This window comes from Pygocentrus nattereri, chromosome 18 (assembly GCF_015220715.1).
Source record: "Pygocentrus nattereri isolate fPygNat1 chromosome 18, fPygNat1.pri, whole genome shotgun sequence".
NCBI lineage: Eukaryota > Metazoa > Chordata > Actinopteri > Characiformes > Serrasalmidae > Pygocentrus > Pygocentrus nattereri.
The window spans coordinates 38288866-38299477 of record NC_051228.1 but is presented as its reverse complement, the minus strand read 5'-3'; the positions used below and the strand labels follow the sequence as shown (position 1 = coordinate 38299477).

Below are 10612 nucleotides of genomic sequence, written 5' to 3'. Positions count from 1 at the left end.
TCCGGCGAGAGCAGGAGGCGGAGCGGCGGCGGCGGGGGAGTCGATTCTCTTTAGGGAACCGATTCGCACGACTGTCTGATTCAATGAGCCGAGCGGTTCAACCAAGACGGATAGAAACGAAATCGCAACGGAGCCCCGCTGGTGACATCCTGTAGGAAGGCGTGGGAATGAGATGATGAAGTCATCGCGGCTTACTATGTCGTGGCCACGCATTATTTTTTTTATTTCTACAGGATGTCACCAAGGGGCTTCTAAAAATTATGGAGCTGTACTGGTGACGTCCTGCATGAGTAAAAATAAGGCGTGGGAATGAGATAATTAAGTCATGGCCATGACTTAGTAAGGCGTGGGAAGGTGATCACGGCTTACTATGTCGTGGCCACGCATTAGGATATCGTTCCTACGCTTTACTGAGTCGTGGGCAAGACTTAATTATCTCATTCCCACGTCTTACTAAGTCGTGGCCACACTTTTTTTTTTTTCTACAGGATGTCACCAGCGGTGAGCCGTGCTGGTGACGTCTTGCATGAGTAAAAATAAGGCGTGGGAATGAGATGATTAAGTTGTGGCCACCACTTAGTAAAGAGTGGGAACAAGATCCCAATGCGTGGTTGCGACTTAGTAAGCCGTGATCTTGTGCCCACCCCTTACTAAGTCGTAGCCATGCATTATTTGTATTTACACAGGACGCAATCAGTGGGGCGCCGTACAAAATTAAACTTTTAAAACACGACCTTAAAGTAGCATCAGTACACATTTCACAACACACTGGAAGCTGCACGGGCACTAAATCGCTGTCAATATGTTGAAATAAAGGTGTCAAATAGGAGCCATGCTTAGGAGCTCTCAGGAGCTCAGTGAATTCCAGCGTGGCGTGGTACCGTGATCGGACGCCACCTGTGCAGCAAGTCCAGTCATGAAATTTCCTCACTACTAAATATTCCACAGTCCACTGTCAGTGGGATTATAACAAAGTGGAAGCGATTGGGAACGACAGCAGCTCAGCCACGAAGTGGTCGGCCACGTAAAATGACAGAGCGGTCAGCGGATGCTGAGGGGCATAGTGCACAGAGGTCACCGACTTTCTGCAGAGTCCATCACTACAGACCTCCAAACTTCATGTGGCCTTCAGATCAGCTCAAGAACAGCGTAGAGAGCTTCATGGAATGGGTTTCCATGGCCGAGCAGCTGCATCAAAGCCTTACATCACCAAACACAATGCAAAGCATGGAGTGCAGTGGTGTAAAGCGCCGCCACTGGACTCTAGAGCAGTGGAGACGTGTTCTCTGGAGTGACCAATCACGCTTCTCCGTCTGGAAATCCAATGGATGAGTCTGGGTTTGGCGGTTGCCAGGAGACGGTACTTGTCTGACTGCATTGTGCCGAATGTAAATTTTGGTGGAGGGGGGATCATGGTGTGGGGGTGTTTTTCAGGAGTTGGGCTCGGCCCCTTAGTTCCAGTGAAAGGAGCTCTTACATACCCAGCTGTCACTGTGTCTTAAGATGTCTTGAGACATGAAAGTTAACGTCTTAAGACACAGAAGTAATTATGCTGTGTGTCTTGAAGATGAGGCATGACTTGAGTTCCAGTGAAAGGAACTCTTAAAGCTTCAGCACAGAGAGATTTTGGACAATTTCATGCTCCCAACTTTGTGGGAACAGTTTGGGGACGGCCCCTTCCTGCTCCAACATGACTGCACACCAGTGCACAAAGCAGGTCCATAAAGACACGGATGAACCAGTTTGGTGTGGAAGAACTTGACATTTTGATCTTCATCCTCACCGTCTGTGACACTTCATGCCTTCCTTGAATGGGGGGAGATGAAGCCCCTGATAGCCGTGTAGACGACCCTGCCTGAGACTCTCCTTCAACAACACAGACAGTTTCCTCCGAGTCCGTCCGGCTCTTTATTCTAGATAAACAGGTCCCTGCTCAGCCGGTTCTTATACTGATACCAGGCTGGTGCTGATGAGCAGGAGAGACGGGGAGGCTGAGTGTTTCTTTATGGGGGAATCGATATGAAAGTGCAGCTCCACCAACTCAACGCCCCTCATTTAACACCAGGAGGTGCTGCTTCACTTCATAGAGACGTTGGCCACAATACTGACCTTTCCTGGTGTTAATGCTGCTTTAATGTCGTAATTCTATGATTTATTTTCTTGGAATAGTACAACTTTTTTTTATCAATCTATTATGACCTTTTCCCTGAAATATTTTGACTTTTTTCTCAAAATGTTACGACTTTTAATTTAAAATATTACGAATTTTTCCCCCGAATTATAATTTTTTTCTCGAAATATTACGACTTTTTTCTCGAAATATTACGACTGTTTTTTCCCGAAATAATCTGATTTTTTCTCGAAATATTACGACTTTTAATTCAAAATATTACGATTTTTTCCCCGAAGTATTACGGCTTTCGTGCTTTTTGTCCCTCGGCGCGGCCTGTCGCTCAGCTGAAGGCGGGACCGTGTATTCCGCGGGAGCCGCTCTGTTGTCGCTGCTTCGTAACTCGGCGGGTGATTTCAGCCTCCAGGCTCCAGGATGAGTCTGTGGGTCGATAAGTACAGGCCGACGTCTCTGGCGAAGTTGGACTACCACCGAGAGCAGGCGAACCAGCTGAGGAACCTGGTGAGGAGGCCAGTTTGGGTCATTACTGTCCGCCAGGCTAGCTGACGTTAGCCGCTAATGCTGCTATCGCTGCTCTGCTGTTTGGGCTTGCGCCGCTTTCTCGCGGTAATAACAGTGTTATAGCACTGTTATAACAAGGTTATGACACGTTATTATAGTGCGTGAACCCGGCGTGGGTTCGGTTTTCTCCTGTAGCAGGAAAAAACAAAGATAAGTGCTTTTAAAATTCTCACAGCTCGGCCAGAAGCGCAGGAAAAAGGTTTATTTAAAAATAAAAAAGTACATAATTAAAAACACTCTGTCAATCAGCGGCATGTAGACCAACATAGACCGACGGAGGCGTTTAAAAACTCCAGCAGCACTGCTGTGTCTGATCCACTCGGACCAGCACCACACACACATACTAGTTCTAGTAGAACTAGAGTCAGTGGAGCTGATAAAGTGGACAGTGAGCGTAGAAACAAGGAGGTGGTCATAGCTCTGCTACGGTGCTAGAGTATAGGTACACATACACACATACACACTAGTGAATGCACACACACAGTTGGGGGTTAGGTGGCTTGCTCAAGGACTGTCAGCGCTGGGGATCGAACCGGCGACCTTCCGGTCACAGGGCCAGTTCCCTAACCTCCAGCACACGACTGCCCCCACAGAGGTAATAGAGTAACATGAGGGACAGAAATCTTCATATGGAGCTCAAGGCCTCGTTGAAGCAGAGCACCGCTTTATGTGGTAACTAACTGTCCAGCCCTTGATTAGTGTGTCAGGTGTTGGAGCAGAGACACCAGAACCATGCGGTTCTGTGATCCTGCGGAGATGGAGTAGCACACGTGCAGCAAGCGAGTTCCTGCCTTCATGACCATCTAAACTGGCTCAAATCTAACTGCTTTCTTAATGCGTTGTTCTACGCAGGTACAATGCGGAGACTTCCCTCATCTGCTTGTTTACGGTCCGTCTGGCGCCGGCAAGAAGACTCGAATAATGTGCCTCCTTCGTGAGCTGTACGGCGCTGGGGTGGAGAAACTGCGCATTGAGCACCAGTCCATCGTAGTAAGCACCGTCACTGGATTGTGAAAACAGCTTTTGAATGTATTAAATGCTTCAAACTGTATCCGAGACACGGATGATCAGTTAAAGCCGTTCTCTGTAAGGTGATCTGATGGCTCACTGATTCCCCCCGTTTAGGCTCCGTCTAAGAAGAAAATTGAAATCAACACAATTGCCAGCAACTACCATTTGGAGGTGAATCCAAGGTGAGCTGCAGTAATATCGCCGTTATGTTTCACGCTTGGCTGATATGCTGTTTTTAATCTTGAAACGTTGCCTCACCTGTCTGTTTTGTAGTGATGCAGGGAACAGTGACCGTGTCGTCATCCAAGAGCTGATTAAAACAGTGGCTCAGTCTCAGCAGATCCAGTCCAGCACGCAAAGAGAGTTCAAAGGTCAGGATCAATTAAGGCTTTAATTGAATGAAGAAGCACTCTTTATCGCAGGTTCTCGTTACAGTAATTAATGCCCGTTTCCGCTCTCACAACTGTCAGTTTTCTATTTAAACGTGATGCTGGCGCTGTGGGAAGCGCTGTTGCCTCACAGCGAGGAGGGCCTGGGTTCGATTCCCCGGCCGGGCGGTCCTCTCTGTGTGGAGTCTGCATGTTCTCCCTGTGTCTGCGTGTGTTTCCTCCGGGTTCTCCGATTTCCTCCTACAGTCCAAAGACATGCAGCCAGGCCCGTTGGACATGCTGCATTGCCCCTGAGTGAATGTGTCTGTCTGTCTGTCTGTCCTACGATGGGCTGGCGACCTGTCCAGGGTGTATCCTGCCTTCTGCCCAATGACCGCTGGGATAGGCTCCAGCACCCCCCGCGACCCAGAAGGAGAAGCGGCTTAGATGATGTGTGTGTGTGTGTGGAAACGTAGATAATGGGGTGTAACGATGCACTGTGCGATGCGCACGACTCGATTCACGATTCTCAGTTCACGGTTCAATTTTTGTACATTTTAAGCGAAATGTGAGTGAACTAAAATTAGACATTCCTTTTCTTTTTTTTTTGTTTCCGAAGCGTAAACTGCGTTTTTAAACCAGAAACTCTGGTCTAGTCTGCTGTTGAAGGAAATTACAAGGAGCAGAGGTTAAAAGCAAAATATTAACAACATAAACAAAATATTCTATTGTAGCTTCAGTGTATATAATAAACATCAAGCATTGTAAATAATGTGAGCCTTTACTCTCCTGCAATTAAAAGAAAAGCGACACTGAGTGACACGTGGAGTTGTTTCAGTGGCGGCTGTTTCACAACATCCTCGGTGTTGGAGCCGCCCCGGCGGAGATTTCACAGGCGTTTCGCTGCTTGTTGTTCAAGACGGCGAGCTGTTCTATTCGTGTGATGACGTCTGTACTGAGTCTATGCGGTGGGATCTGTAGCAGTTTCTCTAAGTGATTAAGTGACCCTTATTAGTCCCACAACGGGGAAATTTCACCTCCACATTTAACCCATCCTTGAAGTGAAACACCACATACACACTAGTGAACACACACACACTAGGGGGCAGCACACTTGCCCGGAGCGGTGGGCAGCCCAATCCGCAGCGCCCGGGGAGCAGTTGGGAGTTAGGTGTCTTGCTCAAGGACACGTCAGTCATGTGCTGTCAGCTCTGGGGATCGAACCGGCGACCTTCCGGTCACGAGGCTCATGGATCCCTAACCTCCAACGTCTCGGACTGCTTGGGCAGCAGTGTGTAAAATGCTTTGAAGTGCTTAGGACGATTTTAAAGCATGCGACCCCCACACAAAAACACTGTTTTGATAAGCCCAGTCTCTTTCACTGCTACCTCCATAATGCATGTACTGACTGTAACAACAGCTGTGATTGGCTCTTTCAAGCTCCCAGTCCAGTACAGCTGATTTCAGCAATTCTGTTTGGCGAGTGAAGCTCACTATCGTCCACTCTCCGGTGACCGCGTATGCTGTTATAGTGACTCGGCTCTGAGTAGCTCGTCCACCCTACTGGTGTTATTGCTGCGCTGTCTGCCTCTTCGAAAGTTTGCATCACGATTGCTTTTGTTTCATTACACAGGGATGTTAAAACGGATCGACTAAAGTGCGGTGGATCGGCGGCGTGCTGTATTTGGGCTCCAGCGTGTTAAATAGAAGCCGAAATCTCATTATCGTCTATGAGAAACGGCCTCGTGTCATTTGCAGTAAAAACACCAACCGAGGCTAAAGACTGTGGCGTATGGAAGGATGATGTGCTGGTGTGGGTAAAACCAACTGCAACCTCTGGTGTTCAGAAATGCATTAGATGGCATAATAAACAGAACGTATTTATCGTTCCATTTCCAGGATACACAGACATCGCGATGTATCGTGTCACAGTGCATCGTCGCCCCCTAATGGATGTTAAACCATGCTGCCGTGCTTGAATGTCCACAAGTGTTTGTTTAGCTTTATTGCAGTTGATTTGCTGGCACCCTCATGCATAACCCAGCTGCTTTTCCTACCTTCTCGTTGCAGTTGTGCTGCTGACGGAGGTGGACCGCCTCACCAAAGACGCGCAGCACGCCCTCCGCCGCACCATGGAGAAATACATGTCCACCTGCCGCCTTATCCTCTGCTGCAACTCCACCTCTAAAGTGATCTCGCCCATCCGGAGCAGGTGTCTGGCTGTACGAGTGCCGTTGCCCAGCACAGAAGAGGTACTATGCTCTCTTTGCGTTAGACCAGGGTTGATAACTGCAGGCTGTATGAGGACAGAGGTCTGAATGAGGCCTTGTGCATGTTAAACTCTGTGCTCGCTGTTTTAGGTGTGCAGTGTTCTGACGAGCGTGTGCAAGAAGGAAGGGCTGCTTCTGCCAGTGGAGCTGGCTAAACGGATCGCAGAGAAGTGTGGTCGCAACCTTCGCAAAGCTCTGCTGATGTGTGAGGCCTGTCGAGTTCAACAGTAAGTCAGGGCCAGTGAGAAGTGGATTGGTTTGGACTGCAATGTTCACAGAGTGTAAAAGCCAGCTGCCGTTTTCAAATGGCTTCAGAATTAAACTCTTAAATGTTTTGATTTGAGAGCAACAAGGTGCAAACTGCTGAAATTGTGCATAATAGACCGGTCAGGCGTAACATTCTGACCGCCTCCTTGTTTCTGCGCTCACTGTCCACTTTATCAGCTCCACTTACTGAATAGCTGCACTCTGTAGTTCTACAGTTACAGACTGTACCCTGTTCTTCAGTGGTCAGGACCCCCATGGACCCTCACAGAGCAGGTACTATTGCTGTGGTGGGTCATTCTCAGCTGCTGGAGTTTTTAAACACCTCAGTGATGCTGCTGGACTGAGAATAGTCCACCAACCAAAAATATCGTCCAGTGGGCAGCGTCCTGTGGGCAGCGTCCTGTGGGCAGCGTCCTGTGGGCAGCGTCCTGTGACCACTGATGAAGGACTAGAGGATGACCAGCACAAACTGTGCAGCAGCAGATGAGCTGTCGTCTCTGACTTTACATCTACAAGGTGGACCGACAAGGTAGGAGTGTCTAATAGAGTGGACAGTGAGTGGACACAGTGTTTAAAAACTCCAGCAGCACTGCTGTGTCTGATCCACTCATACCAGCGCAACACACACTAATAGTTGTCTTCTGTGACGAAGCACCCTTCAGACTGTTTGGGAGGTCTGGAAAATGATCGTCCGGAGAAGAAAAGGTGAGCATCACCATGAGTCTTGTGTCATGCCAGCAGTAAAGCATCCTGAGACCATTCATGTGTGGGGTTGCTTCTTATCCAAGGGAGTGGGCTCACTCACAGCTTTGCCTAAGAACACTGCCATGAATAAGGAATGGTATCAAAACATCCTCCAAGAGCAACTTCACTCAGCGATCCAGGAGCAGTCTTTGAGCGATGCTTTTTCCAGCAACCGAGTGGCTCCGTGAACAAAACATTGAAATTTTGGGTCCATGGCCAAGAACCTCCCCAGATCTCAATCCCAAAGAAAATCTGTGGTCAGTCCTCAAAAAACAGGTGGACAAACAAAAGCACAGAGGTTGTGATCAACTCCAAGCACCAATTAGGCAAGAATGGGTGGCCATCAGTCAGGATTTGGCCCAGACGCTGTTATCCAGCATGCCAGGGCGAATTACAGAAGTCTTGAAAAAAAGTCTTGAGTCTTTGCATATTTGTCAGTTTAAAAAAAAAACTTGTAATAAAAAAAGGGTCTAAAATCACTGAAGCATCAAACTTTGTAAAAACCAAAAGTCATGTCGGTCTCAAACCTTTGGCCAAGACTACATCTCAGCTGAAGTAAGCTTGGGGAGAGCATAGGTGCTTTGCAGATGTGGCCACTATCTCGTATGACCAATCAAACAGAACTGTTGACTTTTTTTTGGGCGGCAGGGTGGGCGGCGCTGTCGCCTCACAGGGAGGAGGGCCTGGGTTCGATTGCCTGGCCGGGTGACCGGGGTCCCCTCTGTGTGGAGTTTGGATGTTCTCCCCGTGTCTGCGTGGGGTTCCTCCGGGTTCTCCGGTTTCCTCCCACAGCCCAAAGACATGCAGTCAGGCCAATTGGACATGCTGAATTGCCCCTGGGTGTGAGTGACTGTCTGTGTCTGTCTGTCTGCCCTGCGATGGACTGTCGGCCTGTCCAGGGTTAACCCTGCCTTCCACCCAATGACCGCAGGGATAGGCTCCAGCACCCACACCCCCCCCGCGACCCTGAGGGAGAAGCGGCTTAGAAAATGTGTTGATTTTTTTTTTTTTTTTTTTTTTTTCCCTCTGCACCAAACTGCAGGTACCCTTTCTCTGCCGAACAGGACATCCCTGAAACAGACTGGGAGGTGTATCTCAGGGAGACCGCAAATGCCATCGTCAGCCAGCAGAGCCCCCAAAGGTTAGTAAACACGTTTGGGACATGCTGGAGACGTCTGACGTTCTGTAGCGACGGTTTGAATTCTTCCCACAGAGTGAGGAAACGTTACTCATTGCTCAGTAGCATTTGTGTCTGGAGGCATCGTGGGTCACATGCTTTATCTGGTTCATAAGAGCTCAGTGTTTTTTATTAACGATTGCCAAAACTATTAATCTGTGATTTAATAAATTGGGTTTAATGCTTGCTGCGATGCCCTATGGGTCACGTTTTTTTGCCTGGTGGCTTTTTATGGTTAATCGAGTTAAAGATTAGAGATCGTATGCTTGAATTTGTCATTATTGTCTTTCCAGGCTTTTGGAAGTTCGGGCAAGACTCTATGAACTATTAACCCACTGCATCCCACCAGAAATCATCATGAAGGTACAGCACCTGGACAGTTCTCATCATTTACATAAACCCAGTCCCTTTTAAAGCCATTTAAAGCAGTTTATTCATTTGACAGCTGTCCATGCTGCAGTTATGTTGTCTTTTCATTGTACAGGGCCTGGTGTCTGAGCTGCTGAACAACTGTGATGGCCATCTGAAAGCTGAGGTGGCTCAGATGGCCGCCTATTACGAACATAGACTACAGTTGGGCAACAAAGCCATTTACCACCTGGAAGCCTTCGTGGCCAAGTTTATGGCCATCTACAAGAAGTTCATGGAGGACGGGCTCGACAACTTGATGTTCTAAACTCTCCATCAGAAATATCTGGTGACTGTTTTGCTTCTAATCTGATTTTCTTTGCAATAAATAATCTTTTGTTAAATTCTGACTGCACATTTGTAAAAATCTTGTGCATATTAACTAAAGTCTCAACCACTAAAAGGGCCACATTTAAAAATCGCAACATATCGGTGGGCCAGAAAACGCCTTGTAGCGGACTTTGAAACATCGCTATTAAATATTAATACCTTAAATACAGGAATACATTAAATATTAAAAACAAATGCACACAAACGTCCTCAGGAGATATTTTAAACCTACCTATATGCTTGATCTAGACACCTGCTGCTGCCGAAACACAGGTAGTGTGTTTGGTGCTATGACTGCTATGGAATTATGTAAAATTGTGGGATAACCACCATCCCATATATTCTTGATGGGGGTGAAAACCCATTGTTACAGTGCGAGCTGGGGATTGTAGTGCAGTGCAAAACTGACTAATATTCATAGAAAATCTATTTTTTTTATTTTGATTTTTTGGGCCGGATAGGATTGCGCCACGGACCTGATCCGGCTCCCAGGCCTTGTGTTTGACACGGGTTCTAGTGCATGGCTTTATCTGAACACAGTGTTTTGTCATATCTCAATTATTTGAAGCTTATATTTACACACTTGGCATAATGAGTTACCCATTGCTACTTTTAGTGGAGTGCAGACCATCTTTATTATTTTATTTTTTACATTTAATCAGTGAAATGCAGAACATGATGTAGCACCAAACAAAACAACATTTTCACAGTATGAAATTAATGGACATTCAGAGGAATTTCACTGTTCAAGGTACAGTGAAAATTACTAAAGTGCTTGCCTGCTAAAGTGTGGCTTTCTTTATAAAATATATGGGAACAGTTCAATAAGTCCAAAATGGAAATTTAGTGCAATATGATTTATTTTCAGTCATCTTCAGCCAATAACCAGTGTAGTAAGTTTCCACATAACATTCCCACCTACTGAAAATCTCCAGGCACAGGTTCTTTGCTTAGTAATTGGAGATCAGTCTTAAGTGCTGAAACATTTAACATAAGATTGTAATATTTTCTTCCACTAATAGTAGATTTATGTAATCAGTAAATTCAAAAATATAAATAGGATATCATTGCTGTCAGAACAAAACCAAAATGGTAACTTTATGAGAGAAGGAAAAACATCTTAACTTAAAGGAAATTAATGTAAAAGGATTTCTGGGTTATTTTTATTGATTCATTCATTAAATACACAATATAAAAGCTGGCATAATATATTTTATATTCTGGTTTATACACAAATCAGGCGTAACATCATGACCACCGCTCACTATCCACTTTATCAGCTCCACTTACTGTATAGCTGGACTCTGTAGTTCTACAGTTACAGACTGTAGTCCATCTGTTTCTC

At 46.5% G+C, this 10612-nt stretch overlaps 1 protein-coding gene across 1 annotated transcript; it reads left to right on the top strand.

Annotated features, from left to right (window-relative positions):
* The first annotated feature begins 2446 nt into the window (after positions 1-2446).
* On the top strand, positions 2447-9284 carry rfc3 (replication factor C (activator 1) 3). Its single transcript, XM_017717134.2, has 9 exons — positions 2447-2632; positions 3545-3682; positions 3818-3885; positions 3977-4074; positions 6142-6323; positions 6432-6568; positions 8395-8493; positions 8823-8892; positions 9014-9284. The coding sequence occupies exons 1-9, from the start codon at positions 2546-2548 to the stop codon at positions 9203-9205; spliced, it is 1071 nt and encodes a 356-aa protein (XP_017572623.1). The 5' UTR covers positions 2447-2545; the 3' UTR covers positions 9206-9284.
* Positions 9285-10612: the final 1328 nt, after the last annotated feature.

What these genes read in the sequence shown, in the direction of transcription:
- rfc3 (XM_017717134.2), top strand. Translation starts at nt 2,546, where the DNA reads ATGAGTCTGTGGGTCGATAAGTACAGGCCGACGTCTCTGGCGAAGTTG. An exon ending in CGAACCAGCTGAGGAACCTG is followed by an intron (nt 2,633 to 3,544) that starts GTGAGGAGGCCA and finishes TGTTCTACGCAG; the next exon opens with GTACAATGCGGAGACTTCCC. An exon ending in TTGAGCACCAGTCCATCGTA is followed by an intron (nt 3,683 to 3,817) that starts GTAAGCACCGTC and finishes CCCCCCGTTTAG; the next exon opens with GCTCCGTCTAAGAAGAAAAT.